Below are 25,575 nucleotides of genomic sequence, written 5' to 3'. Positions count from 1 at the left end.
TTTTCTTTTCCTTTTAAATCAAAAATGATGAAAATTTGTATTGCTCATTAAAAACTCCGACATAGGTATTATAGTTATCTAGTCGAGAATTTTCACCATTTAAAAAATTCAGTCAAAAATTCAAGCGTTCTCAATTACATCGGTCGGTGCCCAATTCGGCGATAGAAAACAAGAACATAGATTGTTGTGTTCCCTATTTGATCCACGTATATTTTTATTTTTTTGAAAACAACTCGAAGTTTTTCAGTTTATTAGGAACCGTAAGCAAAATGATCAAAAGATTGTACGCTTGGCTACTTTTGTTGATAATTATTGGTGCCTTTCTACCTATCTAACTGCATAATTACCATGACTACTGACCTTAACGATAGATAGGAAATCATTAATAGTTATCAATCGATAAAGAATACATAATTCTATCACCTGTGTAAAATTTTAAAAGTTCAAAAACTTCTTATTATTAAGTATATCGAATGTTTAGATAAGACTTCGAGCAGTCTAAAATTTAATTTCCAAAAATCATCTTTTAGTTGTGTAACTACCTACTCGATCTATGAGCAAACTGAATTAAGCTGTTGATTAACTTTCGATTTGACCAAAATGAGTGCCGGATGGAAATTTGTTCTTTTTGAAATTTGTATACTTTGTGTAAGTACTAGGGCAGCAGTGACTGGCGACAAATCAGGTAATACTAAACTATAATATAAAATAATTAAGTACCTACCTAAGTATTTGTGTGAAAATATACTTTCACCTTTCGACATTCGAGTTATTTTTCTCATATTTTAATTTTTCTTATTATTCTTTATTTATGTTGAAACTGTTGAAAGAAGATTTAGAAGTAGGTACCTACCTAAATCAGGAACTTATAAAAAATATAAATATAAACGTCCAGAACTAAACTAGGTATCTACGTTTGATTTTGGATGATACTTACATGCAATAATTTTTTGATAATTTATAATGTCTACAGATGAAAGATCACAAATAATAGTAGCTAAAGAAGGAGATAATATCACGTTACCGTGTAATCCAAAATTGCAAAACTCTCAAAGTAAGTCTGTATGCCTGATAATTATGATACATTTTGTCCATCGCCAACTGGAAAACCTCACACTAACGATTTAAAAGACAATTTTTCCATTTCACAAAGTTGCATTTACCTAATAGATATTTAAAATTGAAAATTAGGTACCTACATTTCGTTACAATTTGTTCCGATTATTTAGCTTTGGATAAGTCAGCATTTGAATGGGTGGCTGATTATGAACTTCCTATTTATGTCAATGGACGTATATCACCATCTAGATCGTTAGAAACTTTTGAACCTCATTTCGAAGTGGTAAATTCTTCATTGATCTATCGCAAAATTTTTCGTGGGAATTATACACTCATTTGTCGCCTGATTCCGTCAAATTCAAACTACACATATTTCCTTCAAGTGAGACCTGCAAAAGGACGAAGTACCATTATTAGTCTATCGACCTCTGTTCCTGAATTTGCAAAAGCAGGAGAACCACTTACTTTGCCATGTGATTTGGACGATATAACACCTAGTATTGGTGAGTCTGCACTCTGCAACTACGAGTATAAAACAATGTGTCAAACAGAACAGATAAGCAAAGCACCTATTTTTAGGTGAAAAACGTAGGTTAGAACTGATCAACCATACAGGTACATAACAGGTAATTTTTTGGTTTTCAAGGTATCAACTATGCGTGGACAGCGTCAAAATCAAATCAACCTTTCGAAGTTATATCCCTCAACCAACACGTGATATTGCGAAATAATACTGCTGGATATCGAATTAGCGAGAATGGCTCTTTGATTATTCCAAATTTCAAACCAAGCTATCGCTCTGATTATGAATGTCATTTTTCAATCGGTTCATCCCGCAAATACCACTCCTATTCCAAAGATAATGCTGGTAATGAATGAAAAAATTTAGATAAAAAGCAAAGGAACTCAACATCATGCACTAGACTTTTAAAATCGAATGAGACGTACTTACGTCAGAGCACAGTTTGTAAAACTACCTACTCGAAAAAATAATTTCGTTCGCCAAGTTTATCTACCTACTTCAAAATATTCTGTACGATTTTGGCGAATGTTTAAAATGTTATGGATACTATGGGAGCACAATGATTAGAGGGGTGCAGCTGTGTGAGGATTGAGGAGGTACATATAAATTCAATTTCGATACTTTCTATGTTATTTGACTGGCTCTTACTTTATTCGATTTAAATGGAGCTACCTAAGTACCTATATTTCAATTTTAAAAGTCTGCTATGAAGTTCCAAGTTCCATAAGGCATCGAAAATAATTTTCAATGAATGAATCACGCTGCTTTTTTTTACTCAGATTACGTTCGTGAAAGTTCGATAAATATCAAGAAAAATATTGCTGTTTCTCAAGGAAACAATGTAACCTTGAAATGTCCTACGGGTAAGTGAGATTTAAAATAATAAAATAGGTACCATGAAAGTAATTTACTTCAGGTTGAAAGGGCCCTGTGACAAATTTCAAACCTTCGATCAAAAAGGAAGCATGCTAATATGGGTCACAAAAGTAGCGCTATATATTTTATCAACCGACAAAATCCCATAAAAAGAACTCGATTTGAGAGTGAGACCAATTTTTAAGATGGCAAGTCGCAAGCATTCGTTGAAATGCTGCAAATTAAAAGTAAAAACATTTAAAAAGTGAACTATATGGAAATTGGCTCGACACCCCACTAAATATGTGTCTCATGTTTTTTAACACTTTCATATTAAATTCTTAACGACAAAAATTTTTTTGTGCAGCTGTACGCGACCTAGTGTGGATTTGTAATGGCACCGATTATTTGTTTATGGGTGGAAGTGCAGTGAAGAACAGCAAAAGTGAAGGTGTGAAAATGCATTCCAATGGAACGTCATTAATAATTACAGATTTTTCATCTTCTTTGAGTGGAACTTACGAGTGCCTTTCGCGTACTGGTCTAAAATACACGTACGATGTAACAGAACGAAGTAACAAACAATTCCAACATTATTATATGTAAAGCAAATGTTTAGTGGTTTGTACCTATTTGATACCTAATTATTATTTATTTCATGTTGCTATAGAGCCAATTAATCGAACCATAGTTGCTAAATTAGGAAATGATGTAGTACTACCTTGTTCCTTGAGTGCAGATGAGCTTGAAGGTATGAACTTAGTAGTTACGTATATGTACCTACCTATTATCTACTCTGGAATTTTCGATTTTTTCCTATTAATTTTTCATCAGATGTGATTATTCTCCAGTTTGTAAAAATGTATCCACTCATTATAAATGTAGGAAGAAATCTAATCTTGCTGAAATTGCAATACATGATATAGGTGCGAATATGTACGGTGTACTCGTATTTCGAATTGATATTAGTGTAGACATGAATTTTAGCTCAGTAGAGGTTACACCCTTCGACCATTTTTCGAGTAAATGGTCGAAGGTTACCCCAAAAAGGAGTCAACAATTTTAAGCCCCTAAATCCGACTAGGCTCATTACACCAAACAAAACCATCTGAACGAATCTCTCATGTCATTCTGCTTTTTTTCGAAGAGTTCTACCATATTGTAGAATTTAATGATGCAATATTCGTATCTTGTATACCTATCACTACTATACTTTTGTACCTATTTTAGAACTCTTGGGGAGCAAACGAATTAGGTTTGATGTACTTACCCGTATAATTTGTACCTAGAGTACCTACCTACCAATTCTTGCATTTCGCGATTCTATTTCAGGTGCACCATCTTTTGTGTGGATTCGTAACAATGCAGAGCTTTTATTCATTAACGAGTATCCGGTCGTGGGAAGTAACATTCATAAACTTAAGATAGGCGATGATCAGTGTTCGTTAGTAATAACTGATTTTTCGACTTCTTTGGTGGGATTTTACACATGTCGTTGGAGCAGTGGAGTGAACATCACGTACCATGTCACAACACCAAGTAAAATGTTATTCTTATTTAGATTATTTGCAGTAACTAGGTATGAGTCAATATTCAAGATATAGGTACCTTGATTTTTAATTCAAAAATGTTAAACGTTTCTAATCGATCGAACGAAACTCTCCTAGACTGCATAGACCCATTACCTAATACCTAATTTTGTGTGCCTATCTGATGATTTTACTCTAGACGAGTCCAAATTCAAGAAGCAAACTGTGATTTTCCCGCTTGGTAAGAAAAAAACTGTGCTGCCATGTCCTGCAACAAACAACAATGGTAGATCTTTGTTTTCATATTTAGAAAGCTCTTTCTGATGGAAGGCATTAGGTGTTCGTTCTTCTCAAGTTAACTTAATTACATTTATCGTATTTCAGAACACGCTTCGTTTGAATGGAGTTTCCGAGGTGCTGTGGGTACTGCTTTGGATTCGGAAACACTTTTATCTGTAAATCAAGAAAAATTCGTGTCGCAACCTTTCAATGAAAATTTAGTAATAGACGAGGACAATTCATTAGTCATTTTATTATTGACCACTTACGCATACGGCGTGTATACGTGCCGATGGTCCACTGGTGAAGAATACGTTTACAATGTTAACCGTGAAAGTGGTAGGTAGTATTGGGTACCTACACGTACTTTAAGCCTGTGGGTTCGTTAGGTAGAATAAACATACTATGAGAATCTCATTTTGAGAAAATCCCCTCACATAGGTACTTTTCAAACCATAAAAAACTGCAGGTACCTAGTTAGTTAGATTAATTCTGTCATTAATTTTTTTCTAGTCAAATGGACAAATTTAACACTTCAGGTGAATCTTGGAGAAGATTTCACATTGCCATGTCCACTAGAAGATCCAAGAGATCGTAAGTACCCACTCATACATCATTGAAATTTCAATACCTACTGAACTGCACTATTACTTAATACCTACTTATAATTTAATTCAAGTACGAGGTTTGGTGTACCTATAATATTTAAAATGATTTAATGTGCTCTTGAGTAATAACTACCTCACTTTATGTATCGCAAAATAGTGATCAATGACTACCTATGGTTACCAATATCAATATTTTACATTTTACAGGTGATGCTAATTGGATTACCTGGTATATCACGTTCCAGAATAAAGAAGCATCTCAATATTCTGGCTGGTTTCAATTCATAGATGGGAAAAGAACTACAATTCCTGATATTACGAGTAGCTTACCTCCTAATCTTAAATTCGCTGATGGAACGAAATCGTTAATTTTTTCGAATATTACATCTGATATGGAAGGCGAATTTCTGTGTTCTTTGATTGTATCAAATACAGCATACCGATATGAAATTAAAGTTCTGGGTAAGTATTTGCAGGAATATCTTGCAGTAGGGGTACCTACTAATTATCCAAACCTACCTTTCTCTTCGATTTACGTTAAATTGAACAAACTATGTCTACCAGTGTTACACCCAGGGTTTTTTCCAGCGAAGGGCTAGAATTTTAAAATGATGATTGTGTGGGCAGTGGCCTAACTAGGGGTTTCCCTAAGGTTGAAGGGGGATCCACTAGAAGAAATTGCATTTTGTCTAAATTCTTTCGATATGATAGTCTGGCCTCGTATAAGTTATGAAGTGGGAGGCAGACATGTGTAAGAAATGGAGAATGAAAACGTGCCCAATAAAAGCCTTAGATTTTTGTGATTTTTTTTCATTTAAGTATTTCAAAAACTGGCTGTCATGAGCTGTCCATTACCTTAATAATAATTATTATTTTCAAAATTTACAGATTTCTAGATATAGGGAAATATATATCGGCACGACAGAAAAAGTGATTCAAACGACAGGACATTTGAACGACAAAATAGGCTATTTCAACGACGATTTTTAACGACAGTTCAGCACGACAAGTTAGGTAATACGAACGACAATTTGATTTCATACAAACGACGAAATAAATGTAATCCACATCCAAATAAATTATTGCCCGCCTAAAAAGTAATTGCCCGGGAAAATAAATTATTCCCCGCCAAAAAAAAAAAATCGAAAAATTTACTCTTTTTGAAAAAAAACAACTTGTAAACATGAATTTACGAGAAGAGAACGTTTGTGAAACTTTCCACCTCGTCACGTCCCATCAGTAAAACTGATAGTACATTTAGGTATATAGGTGGGTAATTCTCAAAAAAAGGTAAAATTCGTATACATGGCAAATTTCTCAGAGATTTTAGCATGAATTTTTCTTTTTTTCTGGTCCATTGAAGGATCACCCCCCCACACACATTTCACATTTGGTATTGAGATTTTTAGCCCCTCCTTACCCCAAATGTCCTTGGACTTGGTTGTCACACGCCATGTTTTTGAAAAGAAATGTTATAAAGTGTCATGAACTTCATTTTTTTGGGGAAAAATTGACATATTCCCATTATCATAGAACACACAGGTTTGAAAACTGTCACACACTTTTTGCGCCAATTTTAGAGCAATTTTCAATTATTTTTGCTAGCTTCCCAATCTAACATTTTTTCTGGTAAGTGGCAGGACTGGTTATTGACTGTTCTCATAGAAATGTTACCCCGCACCATATCAAAATTGACCTTTTTTTTTTAGAGAATTACCCAGATACATGTACACTATACAAATTCCCTATTTGATTGATCTGAACACTTCTTCATACTTCGTTCTTCTGGAAGGTCAGCGAAATCGAAAAAAGCACTGCTGGTTCAGTAGACGAACTTTTTATTTTTAATTTTTTGTGACGTGCTTTTATAATTTTTCATGTCGTTCGTTTTCCAATAAACTTGCATTTTTTTTGTCGTTCATTTCTATATTTTTTTGTCGTGCACATTTCGTCGTTGAATATATTATATAGACGTGCAATAAATTATTCTGTCGCGCAATATCTTACATCGTCGTTCAAATTCATTTATCGTCGTTTGAAAACTTTTTTCGTCGTGAAATGATTATTTTCCCGTGCAATGTCCTTTTTTGTCGTTAAAATGCCCTTTTCTCGTCGTGAAAACGCCTTTTTCTGTCGTGCCGATAAATCACACCCCTAGATATATGTATCTACCACCGGCATGAAAATCACCCAAATTTCTCAAGAAAAAGCAAATCTTGGATCATCTGCACTCTGTGATACAAATCGTTATTGGTATCTAGAACTACTGAAATAAATTTCTTTCATTATGAAGAATCTTGTAAAACATGTTTATTTTTTAATACTTTATTATAATAAATCATTTCATAAGAAAATGTGTTGGACCAAATTATCTGAAAAATTATCACGGTACCTACCTATTACAACAGTGTATCTATCAAGTAAAATAAATTATATTGCTGTTTGAAAATTGACTTCATGATGTAAAAATACGAGTCCTCACAAGCAATAATAAAAGCTAACTCAGAAAACAAACAAACAAACATACTGGATGGATCTAAAACGAGGAAATTAATAAATATTGAAAATCTAAAGTACCTAATGTTGTAATATCATAGATACAATTTATATAGTTACTTACATTAAACGTAGGTAATGTAGGTATACGTATGCAATTAGGTGTGCACACTGTGCAGTATTACCTACATATATGCTTGATTAAATGCACGTAGAAACTAATTACTTGGATTTGGACGCAATTATTGAGCATTCAAAAGCAATAAATATGATAAGTTGACCTTGACAGAATTTCATCATAATCAATAAATTACCTACAGGTAGGTAAGTAGATACGTACGTACCTATCTTACCTGAAATCAATAGATCAAACTTTTAAAAAAAAATCAATAGTTTAGTGATGAGAGTATTCGTCCGCAAGGACAACTTTTACTGAATCTCAGCCGCGTACTTATTCTTGCGAATTTAAATCTCATTTTTTTTTTTTTTTTAAAGTAGTTTATCTTTCGAAAATTTTATTTCCATCATTGGTAAGTAAACCGCAACGAAAATTCATTCAACTACGAGTACAACTTCAAATACGAGTACCTACCTACATACATCATTGCAAATGCGAACATTGTAACTTGATGGAGATAAGTACCTAATATTTTTCCTAAAATACCCACCTATGTATAGGCGTCATCATTGAAATAAAAAACCATTATTGATAACCTTTTTGGGAAGCCGAATGCCGAAATGAGAGAAAATAACCTAATTATACGTATACATCCGCCTAATTAATTCCAAAAAATAGAAGAAAATCAGATTAGCTATCATTGGTTTTGGTAAAAAATGAAAATAATTACTGTGCGTATTTCTTTTCAGTAACTACAATGTTGCATGGCATTCGATATGTGTATTGTGTACCTACTTGATCAAATTACTCTGATGCCGATTTCTACGTATAATTTTTCATGTGTGCATTTCAGCAAAATGAGTTGTTCGTGGATATTTGCGTTTTTGAGATTTTTTTTGTTGTTTAATATAAGTGTCACTTCGGCAACAAGTGGTGGACCATTTATCACAACACCTTCCCAAACATTTACTGTTCAGCTTTTCCATGAAGTCAAGTTACCCTGTAAAGTAGTAAATAATGGTAGGTAAGAAATTACAACTGAATATCTAAGAGATGTTCAAAGTTAAATCCAGTAGATACGTAAAAATTACAAATTAAGTACCTACATAGATGTTAATTACAAATTTATACTGTTTATAGTTGCTGACGAGCCGATATTTTGGTTACGTGAGAAAGCACTCATATTCATTGGTGGCTCTAAACTGCCTGAATTTTTTCGTGAACATTATGAGTTGAACGACAATTCCACATTGTATATTAGAAATTTTACTATTGATTTGGCGGGAACTTACACCTGTTCGGTACAAAATCAAATTATTAGTCATAAAGTTGGATTGAAAGGTAGGTAACCTTATCTATACATATTAACACATTAATGATTTTAAATTGAGAACCTACTTAAAATTATATCTACCTACTTTCTTATAAAACCATTTCGTTACAGCTTCTTTTGTTCATCTTCAATTTCAAACGTTTCTTATGAATTACCTAAGTATTGATGATCAAAAAAGTCAAAACCATAAAAATTCATAATTTTCAAATTTCCCAATGCGAGTTCACAAAATGTATAACTTTTGGCTGTTTGTAATTCCCTTAACTTCAAAAATAAGTCATTTTGGTAGGTAATTTTTTTAATGGTCTTTAAAAAATCGTGTCAGTATTCATCCTGAACATTTTTATTTTTGAGAAAATCTATTTCAAAGTTGTATGTATTTGAACACAAAAAATTCCAGAAAAATCATTAGGGAACTCCAGGTAGTTAGGATGTAAAATAAAAAAGTAACCATTCCCTCTTGAATTCAATGAAACAAAAAATGAGTAAATAAATCAACAAACCAATATTTGAATAAATAGTCCCTATGTTGTTCAAAAAAAAAAAAAAAAAAATTGTGTCACTTTCTTCCATGTTGATAGGTGTATTGCCAGAAAAGATACAGATGAAACAGACTGAAACCATTACGTTGCCTTGCCATCCAGCATTGAAAAATTCAACAAAAGGTAAATCATTAAACCTACCTACCTATATTATTATTTTAAAATTTGAATTATTACCTACTTACATTATGATAAATTCAAGAACAATAATATTATTCAATAATTACATTTTAATGCAGTTATACGCGGATCAGATTTCGAATGGGTCATGGATAACGAAGTGCCCATCTATTCTCAAGGAAAGTTATCCTTATTTTTCAACTTGGTTGTTGCTAAAGACAAATACATCATTGAAAATTCTTCTTTAATCCTACGTGAACCTCCAGTTGGTTATACTAGACTAACTTGTCGTCTGATTCGCCTGAATACGAATTACACTTATTTGCTTCAAGTGAAACCCTCGCCCCCAAAAAATTATTGCCATCAGAAGCAAATTTACTACGATCAGAATGGAAATAAAACAGTCGAATTACCTTGTCGGCCATTTGAAAAACCATTATCTGAAAGTGAGTCAGTTCGGTACATAAATTATTACAACATAACTCAGCTGTTCGGAGCTCCTTCGTATCAAAGCATGCACGAACGCTGATATATGAACTCATAATAGGTAGCCTATGTCATCTTTGGAAGGAAAATTAACTAAGAATTTACTTATATCTGAATTCAAGATGCCAACTACACTTGGGTGCTGAGAAATGATTACCAAAGCTTGGAAATTATATCATTAAATCAACGTATACTTTCACAACATGATACTGCCGGATACAATATTACCGAGAAAGGATATTTGGTTATTCCCAATTTCATTCCAATGATGGACAACCACTACGAATGTTATTTATCAACAAAAGCAGCGAATACGCTAAAGATTGAATACTTTTCCTCGATTACAGATGGTGATGAATTATGTACGTACGTATGGTATACCAGCAATGCAGATAGTAGAAGCACAACTTACGTTAGGGTTAGATCAAGAGCTTGGATGCCAATGGTGTACTCAAAATACTCGTTAAACGATTTTAAAATTACCGAAGTCTAAAAGCACACAATGATTTCCAAGCTTAAAGAAAGGGCCTTTTGAATTAGATCACAAATACCAAAATTTAATTGAAAATTTTCTAAGAAATTGAAAAAAATTAAAAAATTTTATTATTTCAACCAATTTAAAATTTATGTGGGTTAAAATTAATACTTATGTACCTATAGACATTTTTGCAAGAAACAAAATTACTTACCTACTTAATTTTTTTTTAACATTCTCAGTTCTCTCTTGTCTAGCATCCTATTACCATATAGGTACCTCTACTCGTATATGTATTTTTACCTACAACATGATTCAGTGAATACTGTCCCTAGTACATACGTACCTTACCTATCTAATACATTTTTTTTCTTTTTTTTTGAAGATTACCTCAATGAAATTCATAGAAGTGGCAATCAAAGTATTAATGTTACAGAAGGAGCTAATATTACATTAAAGTGTCCTACAAGTGAGTGAAACTAATGATCCAAGAAGGAAATTTAGCATCTTTTGCAGGTTCGTATCAATGAGAATTCCTTGATGAAGGAGAATCAAATTCCAAGAATATCAGAAAAAACGGAGGAGAATAAACAATCGTCTTTTTTTAATTTTTAGTTGTTGACATAGAATCCAAATTCAAATTAAGGGACCCTCGCAGATCTTGAATCATGATAACTTTATTCGATATACATAATTATTGAAAAATTCTACTATGAAAAAAAAAAAAAAAATTAAAAAATGATAATGAAGATGAATTTTTGTTCAGATAAACCAGACTTTGTATGGATTCGTAATGGTCGTGATTATCTGTTTATAAGTGGAAGCGCAGTAAAGAGCAGTAACACAAATGGATTGGAAATGCACCATGATAAACCATGGTTGATTATTAGCAATTTTTCCTATGCCTTAGGCGGGTATTATGAGTGCCGTTCGAGTGCTGGTTTGCAATATGGATACACCATTGGACAAAAAAGTAAAAAAAATTGTGATATTCGTTGGAAAAACTATTCAACCGTCATCGTGATTGGTTCATTGTATTTTATAGGAATCGAAATTAATCAGTCGGTTGGTAATGAAAACTTGAATAAGCAGACCTATGTTGCTGAATTAGGATTAATGGTAGATCTGGATTGTTCCATAGACGACGTTGATGGTTCAAGTAAGTGTACTTGTACTTATTACAAAATGCAAGCGAACTACTCGCTATTATATCAATAGGTAATTAGATACGCACCTATTAAAATTTTTAAAAAAATGAAATCAAATAATAGAATGGTAATATCGTAAAATTAATTAAGAAAATAAAAATCAGTTCTACAAGTGTCTGTTTTCTAGATAAATCACACTTCGTGTGGATTCGAAATGGCGCAGAGTTGTTGTTCATCAACGAAAATCCAATACGAAGGAGTAATACGCGAAAATTAATTATTGATGAAGATAAACGTTCCCTGGTGATAACCGATTTTTCGGTTTCTATGATTGGAATTTACACGTGTCTCACGAGCAGCGGAAAAACTTACGTTTACAATCTTAAAACTCCACCAGGTATTAAAATAATTTTTTGTATTCAATCGTGTTAATTCATGAAATGAAACTATTCACCCAAGGAAATCACCAATCAGATTTAAATAGGCTATTCCAAAATTATCAAAATGGAAATTTTAGCAATCGATGATTATTATTCAATTTTTTAGGATTTTTTAAAAAAAGATTTAAATTGATATAGGTACTTCAACAAAAAACAAAAAAAAAAACAAAAAAAAATAGGTACATAGGTAGCAGTTTTTCAGAAAATATTCCAATTTTAGGAACATTAGCTCAAGATTTATTCCAGTTGCTCGAAATATTATACCCTTTAAATTCATTCCAGTAGCTGCCAATTCTTTGTTTTGAAATTTAAAAAAAATCAAATTTGTTCTTCAAGTAGGTACCTACCTAGGTATTGTTATTTTTGTAGAAGTTCAAAAAAAGTATAATTTTTCGACATTTCTTTTTTACAACAACCACCTAACTCAACACGTACCAAAAATTAAAGAAAATGAATTAAACTGAGGATCTACTTGTAATCCAATACTTGTGATCAGTATAATTTTCTTTACAACATTTCCTTTTACTTTCATCTAACTTATAAAATGATTTCTCCCTCATCCTTTAATTTAATCCGCTCATATTTTCTAAACTTAAAGGGTACCCCCCGATAAGATAGGCAAAATGCCCTTAACCTCAGATTTCGATGAAACTCACAGGGTATGTTTAGTACCCCCAAAAAATAATTTTGGGCCCATAGCCCGCTCCCCACCCCACCCCCCTCAGCCAGGGGGGTCAAAAAACGCGTTTTTCAGGGGAAAAATTCTGTATCAGCGCGTAATTAAGATAAATTGAGGCTGTAAACGAATATAGTTAGAGGATACATGGGCGTACCTCCCTGAATTTTTTCAGAATTTTTCATCACACGGGGAGAGAAGGGGGGACAAAAGAAAACTTTAAATCGACATTACTCCGGAACGAAAAAACATACCAAAACGATTTTTTCGTCAAATATGTATCTTTAGGTCTACTTTCTATAGAAGTCATCACCCGGCCATTTGGAGTGGTGGGTCAAGCTCAAAAGCTCAAAAAACTCTCAAAAAACCACGTTTTTTGCGTTTTTCTCCAAAAATATGGACAAATGGCGGAAATCTAAGAGAATCAAGTTGTTCAGCGTGAAATTTTACCTCAGAATTGTGTAATTGAAAATTCATTTACACAGCATGATCGTAAAACTACATGCGCAGAAGTATTTGTGCTTACATCAAGATAGCTGAAAGGGTATTCCTGGGTAAAATAGGTGAAATGTCCCTGTCCTCGGATTTCTGAAATTTTGATGAAACATAGTTGGGTACCATTAAAAAAAATGTCGGAGGCAAAAAATCCCCCCCCCACCTCCCCTTGCTCATAATAGCGAAAAAAGGGCCTTTTTCGGGGAGAAAAAATCCATGCTTCAACGAGTTTTGACAAAAAAATCTGTATTCACTCAAAATACTTGAAGGAGATATGATTCTAGCAACTTGAATTTTCTTCAAAAATTGTGGGCCCCCCAGGGGAGATATATTGACAAAAGAAAATTTGAAACCGCCGTATCTCCGAACCTAATTTAAGTACATGAAATTTTTTTTTCAAAAATGTATTTGCATGAGCACTATAATTGGTATTTTTTTTTCAAATTTTCCCTCCAGGTAGGCCATCTTCAAAAACTCAAAAAACACTCAAAATTGTGTTTTTTTGTCACAGCACCACCAAAAAAAGCGATCCATAATTTTGGATGCTGGCCTCCAAAAACAATAAGAAAACCAACTAACTTCTTTAAGGCTATTCTAATTTTTTGATGAAAAATGGTCAACTTTGGGCGGGGATTGTGCCAAAACTATAGAACGGATTTTTCTAGGGTTTGCTTTCAAAAGCGAGGGTATGTCGAGATATTTTTGATTCAGGACATTTGATTGGTATAATAGGGAATTGGATGGAGGTACTTTAGACGCTCACATCCCTGTTGTAAAAGCAAAATTAGAAAATATGGCTACATACCCTCGATTTCATAGATGAATCAGTATTGGTGAAAAAAAATTGGAAGAATTTTGAAAATTCACGGAGAAATCCCCGTCTGAAGTTTAGATGGGAGCGTCGCGGGACATAAGCACGACTAAATTCGTTCAATCGATTACATGCAGTCTTACGAACGAATGATGAAAATAACGAACAAATTGGTTTCATATTTCGACCGTTGTCAAATTAGAATGCTCTCCGCAGAGTATACCCTTAAACTCCAATTTTTTGGCCATAGGCACCCCCTCTCCAAATTTTAGGGCGAAAGTAGACAGACAATATGGGTATCATTATCATATGAACCGAACTCGCTGAACATGAATATGAAGTTTGATTTGCAGTTGAACCCTCCCAACGACCACATTGGGGAGAGGGGTTGCCCAAAAATTAGAGTTTTTGTGAAAAATGCTTCATTATAGCGCTATTTACGCCATGCAACTTCTTAATCAAGGTTTTCTTGAATTGCAAGTAGCCTATACTTTTCAAGTACATGGTATCTAACTCAAAACTATCAGAAAGGTTTCTTTTTGGTGTCGATGATTAAATTTTTATGTGAGTTACCAAGTACATACATTGAAAACATAGGTATTACCTACCTACGTACTATGTAGTAGATTGGGTAAATCACCAAAAAAAGAAAAAAAACTGGATTTTTACCAATTTTAGCAAAAACTGTCATTTTGAGTTGAAAGTTGTACAGAAAAATTCTGGCTCCAGAAGTGCCCCTAAAGGGAAAACATGTGCCCTTAAAGTGGGAGTATTTTCGAAAAAACACGGTTTTTTCACTGTAGCCCCTGTACCCAATTTGTTTTGAGAAAAATTACGATCGACCCAGTCCTAAATGAATATCTTAGATTCTGCGTCCATTCTATGCTATTATTTTAAATTGTTTTTGTCAATTTTGAAAAATCAACAAAAATTTAGGAATTTTTGCCAATCTTTATCAATTTTTTGAAACCTAAAATATTGTCATCACTGCGTTCCAAAATATTTCCTCAGTTTCAGAAATATATTATCTTTCAATATTTTTTCGTCATTATAGCGAAACTTTTGCGAAGAAAATATTTTCAAAACACCAACTACTAATACCCCCTCTCCAAAAAAAAAAATTTACTTTTCAATTTTCTCAGTAGAACCCCAAAAGTGGCCTTGGATTTTGATGGCAATAGCATGGATTGGCGCAGAATCTCAAATACCTATGTAGATACTTTTATTATACTGTCTCCTCCATATATTTTGAGTGAATACAGATTTTTTTGTCAAAACTCGTTGAAGCATGGATTTTTTCTCCCCGAAAAAGGCCCTTTTTTCGCTATTATGAGCAAGGGGAGGTGGGGGGGGGATTTTTTGCCTCCGACATTTTTTTTAATGGTACCCAACTATGTTTCATCAAAATTTCAGAAATCCGAGGACAGGGACATTTCACCTATTTTACCCAGGAATACCCTTTCAGCTATCTTGATGTAAGCACAAATACTTCTGCGCATGTAGTTTTACGATCATGCTGTGTAAATGAATTTTCAATTACACAATTCTGAGGTAAAATTTCACGCTGAACAACTTGATTCTCTTAGATTTCCGCCATTTGTCCATATTTTTGGAGAAAAACGCAAAAAACGTGGTTTTTTGAGAGTTTTTTGAGCTTTTGAGCTTGACCCACCACTCCAAATGGCCGGGTGATGACTTCTATAGAAAGTAGACCTAAAGATACATATTTGACGAAAAAATCGTTTTGGTATGTTTTTTCGTTCCGGAGTAATGTCGATTTAAAGTTTTCTTTTGTCCCCCCTTCTCTCCCCGTGTGATGAAAAATTCTGAAAAAATTCAGGGAGGTACGCCCATGTATCCTCTAACTATATTCGTTTACAGCCTCAATTTATCTTAATTACGCGCTGATACAGAATTTTTCCCCTGAAAAACGCGTTTTTTGACCCCCCTGGCTGAGGGGGGTGGGGTGGGGAGCGGGCTATGGGCCCAAAATTATTTTTTGGGGGTACTAAACATACCCTGTGAGTTTCATCGAAATCTGAGGTTAAGGGCATTTTGCCTATCTTATCGGGGGGTACCCTTTGTTTAATTTCATTGTAGAAAACGAATCTAAATTTAAAACGCAAACCTTGTTCGTCGACTATGCAAGTAGAAATACAGTATTACCTTGCCCTATTGCAAACGACTACGGTAATGTAAAATATTTAAGAACTTTTTAACATAGGAAAGGAGTAATCCACAACTTTAATGAATCCATTTACTTGTTAAGTTGTACCAAACACTTCCTACGAATGGATTTTCTTACCAGAAGCCAACATTGCAAAGTTATCGCTGTTATTTGTAAATCAAGTGGACTTTACGACGGCTCCTTTTCAAGGATTGTATGAAATTAACGATGATCGATCATTGGTCATTTTGGTAATGAATGCGGAAACGTACGGTTTGTACCAGTGTCGTTGGACAAACGGTGAAGAATTCACCTATAATATTACTAGAGATAGTAAGTAAAGTACTTGTAGTAAACCTAATCATTCATTCGTTAAAAAATATTTTCGTAATAGAGATCTACGAGTACGTATGTACTTTCCTACTCGATAAGTTGCCTATTGTTTGGCTGCAGGCGCTTGTTTTTTAATTTGAAAACATCAGTGCCTGTTTTCTCCTAAAACTTGCCATTGAATAATTTTTATGAAGCTGCATACAAATAGTGACCATACGCTTTCCCAATTTTTCTCATAAATAGAACTTTTATTACTGTTCAGTTTCATCGATTACTGTTTGCTTTGCTTGTTTACGTAGTTAAATGGAGGAATAAAACTATATCAGTTAAAGAAGGAGAAAATGTTACACTTCCATGCCCGTTAGAGGATCCAAAAGATCGTAAGTTAACTGAATCCTGCTAGACATATTTTTTATGGCTGCGTAGATGAATCGGTGTATTCTGAATAGTATTAGGTTGGGTGCTAATCATCAATATTATACGTTACTGTTACAGGAGAGCTGAACGCAGTAGACTGGGAAATCATGTTAGATGACGGATATACCGGAGCTTTTCAATTTTTGGATGGAAAAATGATCCCTCCACCAAGTTCTTACGTACTTCATGATAATCTGAATCTCGCTCAAGACAAGCAGTCGTTGATTGTTTTCAATGTAACTTCGAGTATGGAAGGCTACTATTTCTGCGTCTTGTTTCGATCTAGTACCTACTACAAATACACACTGAGAGTTAATTGAAGTCAAGAACGAGCAGGTATATTTAAAATTTATAATTTGAATATTTTTTTGACGAAATCTTTTCATCCGAAAAAATTGGACTAAATGACAGAAACTTTTGACATTGGATTAAGTAGATAGAAATAATAGCTTAATAGATATTTTTTTTTAAATTTCAGAAATCACCTATTGAAATTTGAAATACCTTCACGATGACTACTTATGAAGGATTTTGAATGGATAAGAGTTACCTGGACGCATCATTTTGAGCAGGCAAGAAGAATTTTTCATTAAGAAAGCAAATTGATTTAAATGTACGGATTCAGAATAAAATTTTTCCAAGATCTAATTTTCAAATTACTTATCATGCAATTCACTGACTTCATTGCTTATGATTATGAACCATAGGAACCTCACGAATGTGTAGAAACTGTTTTGGACTTTTGGCTTGATTTTTTTTTCAAGTCTGAGGACCACTAGAGTAGTCCAACAAAAATCTATGGCTGCCGAATCGAAAAATAACGAATCCACACAGGAATCCAGAGGTCACAAAATTTTAATTTGTGGTCAATTCCACTAATAATAAGAAAAATTTGTCTAAAGCAGTGAAATAGCGATTCATACAAAATATCAAACATCAAAAATTTTTAGGGTCCATAGGGTGCCTATAATTTTGGGGCCCTAAATTTTCGAAAAATTGCCCCAAAATGGTCCTAAAATTTGATCGGGCAGCTGCAACTTTGGGAATCATCTTTTCTCATTATAAGTCGAGTTTCTGTGGTTTGGGCGCGATTCTTGAGTTTGCGTACCCAAGAGAGAATTTTTTGGGCCCCAAATTTTCAAAAAAATTCCCAAAAATGGTCGAAAAATTTGATTGAGCAGCTGCAACTTTAGGAATCGTATTTTATCGTCATAAGTCGAGTTTTCTGTGGTTTTGACGTAATTCTAAGTTTGCGTACCCAAAAGAGTATTTTTTGGGCCCAAAATTTTCAAAAAATTGCCCGAAAAAGGTCAAAAATACGATTGGGTAGCTACAACTTTGGAAATCGAGATTCCTAGACCTGGGGTTTGGGGTAATTGTGAGTCTGTGCATTCGAGAATGGTATTTTCTGAAGCCAAAAAATTTTTCGAAAAATTGCACGAAAAATTAACTATTTGGATGAGCAAACTTGATATATCAACTTCAAACCCAAGGAATCTCAACTTTAGACTAAAAAGACGATTCCTAAAATTTTAGCTGCCCAGTCGCATTTTCCGATCATTTTCGAATAATTTTTTGAAAAATTTTGGGTCCAAAAAATACTTTTTAAGACCCCAGAAAAATTGAATTGTGACAAGAAAAATCGGTTTACAAAGTTATAGCCACTCAATCTCATTTTATTGACCATTTTTAGACGATTTTTTCGTGGGTGCGTAAAAAATTCCTACCTTATGAACCTTATAACTTTTTGATGCTTAAAATATTTCGTGAAAAATCATCATTTTTAATTTTATTGTCATAATATGGATTTTTTAAAATCAAAATTTTGAGACAATTGGACCTTCGTAGGATCCGTAGTCTTTCGATCGGGCATGCTATAAATTTTGTGACGGACTAGGGCCCATAAATTGCATAACAAGTTTGGGATACATTTTTGATTTTGATCCAGTTTCTGCACGACTGTTTGTTACAAATAATCTTAGATCATGATAATATCATGAGTGAATTCTTAGAACATTCTGAATATATGAACAAATTCAACTATTTTTTTTTCTTCAAAGAATCCATTTAAAATTGAATAGGTACCGAATTGCTTTAAAATTTAATTGAAATATATAAAATCAGTGTCTACCCAATCACCTCAAAAGTGGAAATGTACCCAAAAAACAAACCTGAAAAAATCATTCAATAGCTAAGTATACCTGAAAATTTGAGGTTCGAGGTTTGATTGTGAATTTCTTCAGAAAACTATTCAGTAATAATTTTTTTATGGATTTTCAGTGTATTTTAAATGTGATGTGATCAGTAAAACGAAAAAAAAAAAGACTTTGAAGTTTGAAACATGGCGATGGCCTTCTAAAAAATCTTACTGGAAAGGAAATAAAAAAAAAATCATCAAACATTTCACAACGATAAATAAAAAATTAAGAGTAATCAATCTATCTACCTACACGATTAAAAGGGCCAAACGTCGATCATTTCGTCTCAACTAGACTGAAATTAAATTACCTGCCTCTAATTATAAGAATTAATTACTCTAGTCTCAGGTTTGTCCGCGAATTCGCCAAATAAAAATCAAAATTAATTTTACCTCCGATTTATTTTTCGCGTCGCTCCAACTGGCAACACTACCGCACCGTTACGTTACCTTTGTGGGAGGAGACGGTTCTTTCACCTGAACATGTCTGATGTCTCGCGCCAGTTTATTTACGTTCTCGTGTTCGTCGTTCGTCTATTGTCGGGTGTTTAATCATTATTAAATCGTTACGAGTCTAATCAGTGAATAATTCAACAATAAAACATTAATTTCGTACCTCTTCTATGTATTTTCGCTGCGAAAAGTTACTATTTGCATTCCAGTGTAGAATTGAAATTAGTGTAGTGTCAGTGATGCATTGTAAATTCGCCGCCTCGAGTTGACTCGCGTTATGTTTTGGATATTACGTAAACGTAAAAAATAATACAATATTCGATTACCTACCGAGTGATATGATTACATAGTGATACTTTTTTTTAACCCTCATAATCGTTTAAATGGTAAAGTGGATATGTACAAGATAGAAGGCTACCCTTACAAGGAAGGGATGATGCATAAGGAAAAAATGAAGCCAAAATACGATTTGGAAGATTATATTTACGACGTCGAATCTAGAAGTCTGGAGAACGAAGCTGATCCCGAGGATATTTATGCCCAACTCCAGCAAAAGGAGAAGGACTTGATATTAGCTGCTGAGTTGGGTAAAGCTTTATTGGAGAAAAACGAAGAACTCAGTAGACATAATGAACGACTGGCCGAAGAATATTCGCAGAAATTAGAGGTAAGATGCGTGGATTTTCTATCTTCTTTATTCCAAACACGTTGTTACTTGTTAAAGATATTAAATAAACACTGTGTGTGTGTGATGCGATTTTATAATCGAGTGGATTCATGATTCATGAATTCGTATTGTGTTCTTGTCAAAAACTGATGTTGTGAAGTTTGATTGTGTATATCAAGTATCCGTTTACTTTCGTTATCATTATCCATATTATCATCGAAGGAATTTCTCTCAAAATATTGTTATGGTAATAATCATCCAGGATTATGATCTAGGGTTTATTTGTGCTGTGTAGCCCAAATTATGTAATTTCTGAAGAACAAGCCGATAATTTTGATGAGATGACAGATGGTGTGAGAATTTTGAAGGACTCCTTGGATCTTCGCAATGCTTATACCTACTCGCTGTAAACTTTCCAATTTTCATTACGATTTCCATCGTTAGAATTCCGGTGTTCAGAATGTCAAAAAGTTCCCATGGTCGCGTGAAACATTTGTCGATGTTGACTCAGAACGTAAACGAAACCTTGCTCGGTATTAATTATGTAATTATTCTGTTGCAATTGTCGAAATAAGCTGAAGAAATTGCCAAAGGTATAAATTGAACGTGATTAAGTTTATTTGATTTTTTTGTGCAACAATGTTCAAATACCTAAATCGACCGATGGCAACATTTGAATTGGATAATTAAGTATCAACTTGAAATAAAACTCATTTCTCTCGTCCAAAAAATTGTAACGAATTAAATTAATGTAAATTACATTATGTTTAGTCTGTTTTATACATATTAATTACCGAGCTAATTTTTACAATATCCAATTTAGTAGGTGACGGTTTTGTATCCTTCTCAATGTGAATTTATCTACGTATCGATAGACACCGCGATGGCCTTCTCTTTTGATATGTCATTTGAAAATGAAAAAATGTATGTATCTATGCCAGAATTACCGCTTCGTGTACGAGATAATAGTAATTTTTACCTTTTGATTGTGCTTGTGTTATTTTTACAAGTACATGGCTTGTATTATGCATAGATGTACCTTACCTATATCTACGCTTTGGAAAAATGAAAAAAGAATATTGGCCTTCGTCGTACTGCATGTTATTTGTATTTTTGACGCGATCATTGTTGAACATGATGTTTGAAATACAGAAGGGCATCCTTTTCATATTGCCAATTCGATTTCAAAATCTGTCAACGAAATTACTCCTCGGTTTTTTGAGACTCAATGACTCCTCATGAGTGCAGAATTTTAAACCTTGACTGGTGTAATCTCGAATTAAGTGATCAAAAATTATACTGTAGTGATCATTCTAAAATTTGTTTCAATTGAGTTAGGGCACGAAGTTTTGAAAAAAAAAACATAATTTATTGGGTGGGGGGAGGGGAGACAAATATTAAAACACTGAGAAATAAATGAAAATATTGAAAAAGTGATATAAAATAATTTTCTTGAAAGTCTGGAATAGAAATGTAGTTGTGTTAAACAGACCAAATTGGAAATTTGGGCTGAAATATGTTTATCCTCTAAAATTTGGTAAATTTCATTTTTATGGAAAAGTAGGTACCTAGTTGAAAAATTTTTGAATATAAGTCTCAGAATTTTTATTGGGAATTTAAAAAAAAAAATGGCCCACTGAGTCGGAAAAATTGGAATAAAACTATTTGTAGCTGGAAAATGGGTGAAAGTAAAATTAAAGTGTACAATTTTTACATTTTGCCTTTTTAATTCTCAATTCTTGACTGAGATCAAAAATGAAATGTGTATTGATGGCCACTTGAGAACTCTGCCATGAGGAGTTTTTTCGAATTAATCCCTTTATGTTCAAATCTGGGCACTTTTGAGCTTTTTCCATTTTTTGAAATACTTATGTACCTAGTTGAATTAACTTATTATGATGGCTAAAAGATTCAATGAAACTCTGTTGAGTTAAGTACAGAAGTATTGGTATTTTTCGTTCAAAATCAATGATTCGAACTGGTAATTCTTTTCATAAGTGTCTAACAGGTCATGTAACGTTGAAAAAATTTTTCATTTTCTGTTCAAAAAACTACTTTTTTCCCCACTTCATCTATCGGTTGAAATGAAAAAATTGGTTCGTAATCCGTATTAGTTAAGTAGGTACCTAACTAATGCTGTTATTTTTTATTTTTAAATTCATTTATTTTATTTTTTAATGATTTTTGTCTCAATATGATTGTTTGCGTGAAAGTCGAAGATTAGTCATTTCCATTTTCATTGGGAGGGGAAAGAAGAATTCGAGAAAAATCTCTTCAAAGATCTTGCGAAAATCGATCCTGTGTTTTGATTTGAAAATGTTCTTACCTTCTTACTCATATTCTGTGCCATCATTTTTCTATAATTCCGACTAAAAGTCATAGCCAAATATTTATAAAAATTATTTCATTTTTGATTTTCATTTCGCCCTTTCCAAAACTGATTTCTAGAAATGTGAAGTTTTTACTATTCTGAACATGAATCATTTAACCATTATTAGTGACTTAATTTTCTTTATAAACTATCATTTTTGTAGTAATGGATTAAAAATTTGAAAAAAATAATCAATTTATGAAAAAAATAAATATTTTGGCGCAGAATGTTTTTTCAATCGAAAAAAATTATAATTTTTCAACGTTTTCGCAGAAATTTTTTTGTATCAGACGAATGTGAAAAAAAACCTCAATTTTGAAAAATCACTCTTCAATGAAAATCGGTAGCTTTGAAAATACTAAATGAAGAAAAAAATTGTTAAAATGTTGAATAAATGCGTATACCTATACTTAGGTAAATAATGTTTGGAATAAATTTTTTGAGAGCTGAATTACTTTTTTTATTCCTTTCTTTGTCATTTCAATTAGAATTTAATATTTTTTCTAAAATTTTATCGTTGAAATAAATTGTTTGCCCCAATAAAATTTGGATTCATAATGATAATTTCATGTCCAAAATGGAAGTAGATATTTTTTATGTCAAGAGATAAATGAGTTCATGCAGGAACGTAATTCAGATCTATTTTTTTTGGAGGTGAGAGGGTGGGGTCGTAAAAATGTCAAAATTAAAAACATCATTATTTTTTGAATAATGTGGAAAGTCAATTTTTTCCAACTTGGATATTCTATAGGTCTGCAAAACCAATTTTGGGTCCGAAAATTGATAGAAAATAACGACTGTAGGCTAATTAGGAAAATGATACGAATTCCCCTAATAAATTCAAAACTCGTGACAGCCTTTTCTTCATAATTATTATTGATGGAAGAGCGAAAAAATTATGTGTAAAATTTGGCCCTTCTTCTCTCCTTCTCCTGAAAAAGTCGTGAAGTGTTTGCAAAATGTCCTGTCTTTCTGTCTATGAAAAATTGAAATGATGAAAATATTTTTGACCCCTCCCCACCTCTAAAAAAAAAAAAGAAAAAAAACGTAGATTTTTTGAAAAATTTTCTGCCAAAATCCTAGTTTTGAAATTTTACTAGTCGCCTTGATCCATTTTTGATTTTTGTCGCTAGTTTGCTGTAGTTGGATTTTTTGAAGTTTCTAAATTTCATGTTTGTGTATTCAAATGCCATTCAGATTACAAATTGGCGGTTTTTTTCGTAGAAGGAGAAGATAAGAACAAAGTGAAGATGAAGAATAATAAGAGCAATTTTTCAAAGCTGATTTTTTTTATAAGTTTAACCATTCGATTTTAAGGACATTTATGATGTTTTACCCTCCTATATCTGCTTCAAATCTCATATTCAACTGAAATGAATCTCAAAACTGGAATAAGTATCTATTGAATAATTCAGTAAATATTTTGAAATTTCACTCCCAAAGCTATAAGTATATTTTTTCGAAAATTAATTTTATTAATTGAGTAAGCAATCTGTCTTTTTTAGCTTAACAATTCCAATTTGGTAGAATTATTTGTATTTCTTTTATGAACATTTTACCAACCCTAAGTTTGTAAAATTTGTTGAAAAAAATTGTAAATAAATTGCGAATATGGTACCAAAGATCCTATACAATAAATACTGAAATGAAAGTAAATTCTTGTAGAGAGCCTTGCCCCATAATTTTCTGCAATTACGACGATTCTCTATTAGTCATCAAAGCTACAAAATGCAATTCGCGTAGTTGAAATTTTATTACAGTTCAACTCGTGAGACCATTTCTGCTTATTCTCTGCATCCATATTACACGTTTTTTAGCCAAGGTAATCGTTCGTGAAATCAAAATTATGAAAAAAGGTCTAGAAAAAAAATCATCCTCAGCCCCGGAATCGTGCTCAGTTGAATAAGATAAGGATATACCTACCTTTAGCAGTACAGATATCTTAGCTGCAGCACGTGGAACGACGACCGACGTCGACGCTATAACGTTGATAACGTCGGAAACTCATTTTACTCGGGTTTATCGACACCGTCAACACCGACTTATCTTGTATTTTAATGTTTCTTTGTATTTACCAGTACCTAGCTATGCAAAGACAATACTCGAAGCTGCTTTGTCTTAAGGGTAGACACGGTTGGTTGCATTGTCGACAAAACTGCCGAAGCTACTAAACCACACCTTTGCTCGTGGTATAAGATACTTCTACAAAACTTGTCTGAAGAGGTATCCTTCCGCATACAATCATCATTCTATACTCTGATATACCTATAATTTGTTCTAATGTGCGTAGTATGTACGCCAAATAACCATACTGCTGGAATTACATTTTCCAGAAGCACGTACCCTTGGGTGGGTATTGTGTATTATTGATGTGTGCTGTGCAGTGTGCACTGTGCAGCCTATGGATGGAGCTTATGTATTGAAAATTATGATTGATGGTACTCGACGAGATAGATGGATGAGGCAGATGAGTATACATATACAAGGATGCTGTGCGGTGTACGAGAGTAATGCAACGTAAGCATTTACGTAACACGCGGTTTGCTCGTTAATTTTAAATTCATTCTTGGACGTAATGGTCTCTAGCCGTAATAAAATAGCTTTTTAAAATCATAATATTCTTTATAGTACACACAGTTGCATCAAACATCCATTCACCCAAGTCATTTAAAATCGTTAGCAGCGTAACATATATCGTCATGTAGTACCTAGTTGCCGTCGTCGTCGACGCCGGTATTCCATATAATCTCTTTAATTGTTCGCACGTATAGTTGTCTTGTATAGGTAAGGGTACATAGAGAGATACGAGGTACTTTACGTTATGCAGGAAATATTTTGCAATGTTCATAGCGGTTATGATCGATTAGATACACACGATCTAATTCGCTGGTATTTTTTCGCCACCACCGTCCTCATACCATAATTTTTGGTCTATGGCGTGCTGCCTATACCTAGATCTACCTCGTCTATAAAGTGA

At 33.2% G+C, this 25,575-nt stretch overlaps 4 protein-coding genes across 6 annotated transcripts in view; 3 read left to right on the top strand and 1 right to left on the bottom strand.

Moving 5' to 3' along the window:
- The first annotated feature begins 76 nt into the window (after positions 1-76).
- LOC135833203 (uncharacterized) lies at positions 77-7,207 on the top strand. 2 transcript variants are annotated; one of them, XM_065346888.1, is made up of 13 exons: positions 77-685; positions 974-1,054; positions 1,230-1,562; positions 1,706-1,927; positions 2,362-2,445; positions 2,805-3,011; positions 3,108-3,188; positions 3,770-3,976; positions 4,166-4,252; positions 4,351-4,584; positions 4,759-4,839; positions 5,061-5,315; positions 5,742-7,207. In XM_065346888.1, the coding sequence occupies exons 1-13, from the start codon at positions 601-603 to the stop codon at positions 5,747-5,749; spliced, it is 1,965 nt and encodes a 654-aa protein (XP_065202960.1). In that variant the 5' UTR covers positions 77-600; the 3' UTR covers positions 5,750-7,207. The 2 variants fall into 2 exon arrangements, with proteins under 2 accessions (XP_065202960.1, XP_065202959.1); XM_065346887.1 differs by having other exon boundaries at positions 5,061-7,207.
- Positions 7,208-7,711: 504 nt separating this feature from the next.
- LOC135833200 (uncharacterized) lies at positions 7,712-17,558 on the top strand. Of its 2 annotated transcripts, XM_065346884.1 has the most exons (15): positions 7,712-7,879; positions 8,321-8,487; positions 8,608-8,808; positions 9,382-9,465; positions 9,582-9,908; positions 10,071-10,310; positions 10,809-10,892; positions 11,190-11,396; positions 11,469-11,582; positions 11,759-11,968; positions 16,094-16,183; positions 16,263-16,493; positions 16,793-16,873; positions 16,989-17,246; positions 17,389-17,558. In XM_065346884.1, exons 2-14 carry the CDS (start codon positions 8,325-8,327, stop codon positions 17,228-17,230), a joined length of 2,274 nt encoding a protein of 757 aa, XP_065202956.1. In that variant the 5' UTR covers positions 7,712-7,879; positions 8,321-8,324; the 3' UTR covers positions 17,231-17,246; positions 17,389-17,558. The 2 variants fall into 2 exon arrangements, with proteins under 2 accessions (XP_065202956.1, XP_065202955.1); XM_065346883.1 differs by lacking the exon at positions 7,712-7,879 and having other exon boundaries at positions 7,891-8,487.
- LOC135833207 (membrane-bound lytic murein transglycosylase B-like) overlaps positions 8,638-25,575 on the bottom strand; it is a 161,087-nt gene continuing 144,149 nt past the window's right edge. The window contains exon 2 of the transcript XR_010556422.1: positions 8,638-8,761. The gene's annotated coding sequence lies outside the window, so the exon portion shown is untranslated. The remainder of the gene's footprint in view (positions 8,762-25,575) is intronic.
- Positions 19,605-25,575, top strand: part of LOC135833204 (bicaudal D-related protein homolog) — a 99,566-nt gene continuing 93,595 nt past the window's right edge. The window contains exon 1 of the mRNA XM_065346889.1: positions 19,605-20,227. Within this exon, the coding sequence (XP_065202961.1) occupies positions 19,958-20,227 (270 nt within the window). The 5' untranslated portion in view covers positions 19,605-19,957. The remainder of the gene's footprint in view (positions 20,228-25,575) is intronic.

This window comes from Planococcus citri, chromosome 1 (genome assembly GCF_950023065.1).
Source record: "Planococcus citri chromosome 1, ihPlaCitr1.1, whole genome shotgun sequence".
Taxonomy (NCBI): domain Eukaryota; kingdom Metazoa; phylum Arthropoda; class Insecta; order Hemiptera; family Pseudococcidae; genus Planococcus; species Planococcus citri.
The sequence above is the reverse complement of the archived record's forward strand: the minus strand, read 5'-3'. Positions and strand labels throughout refer to the sequence as shown.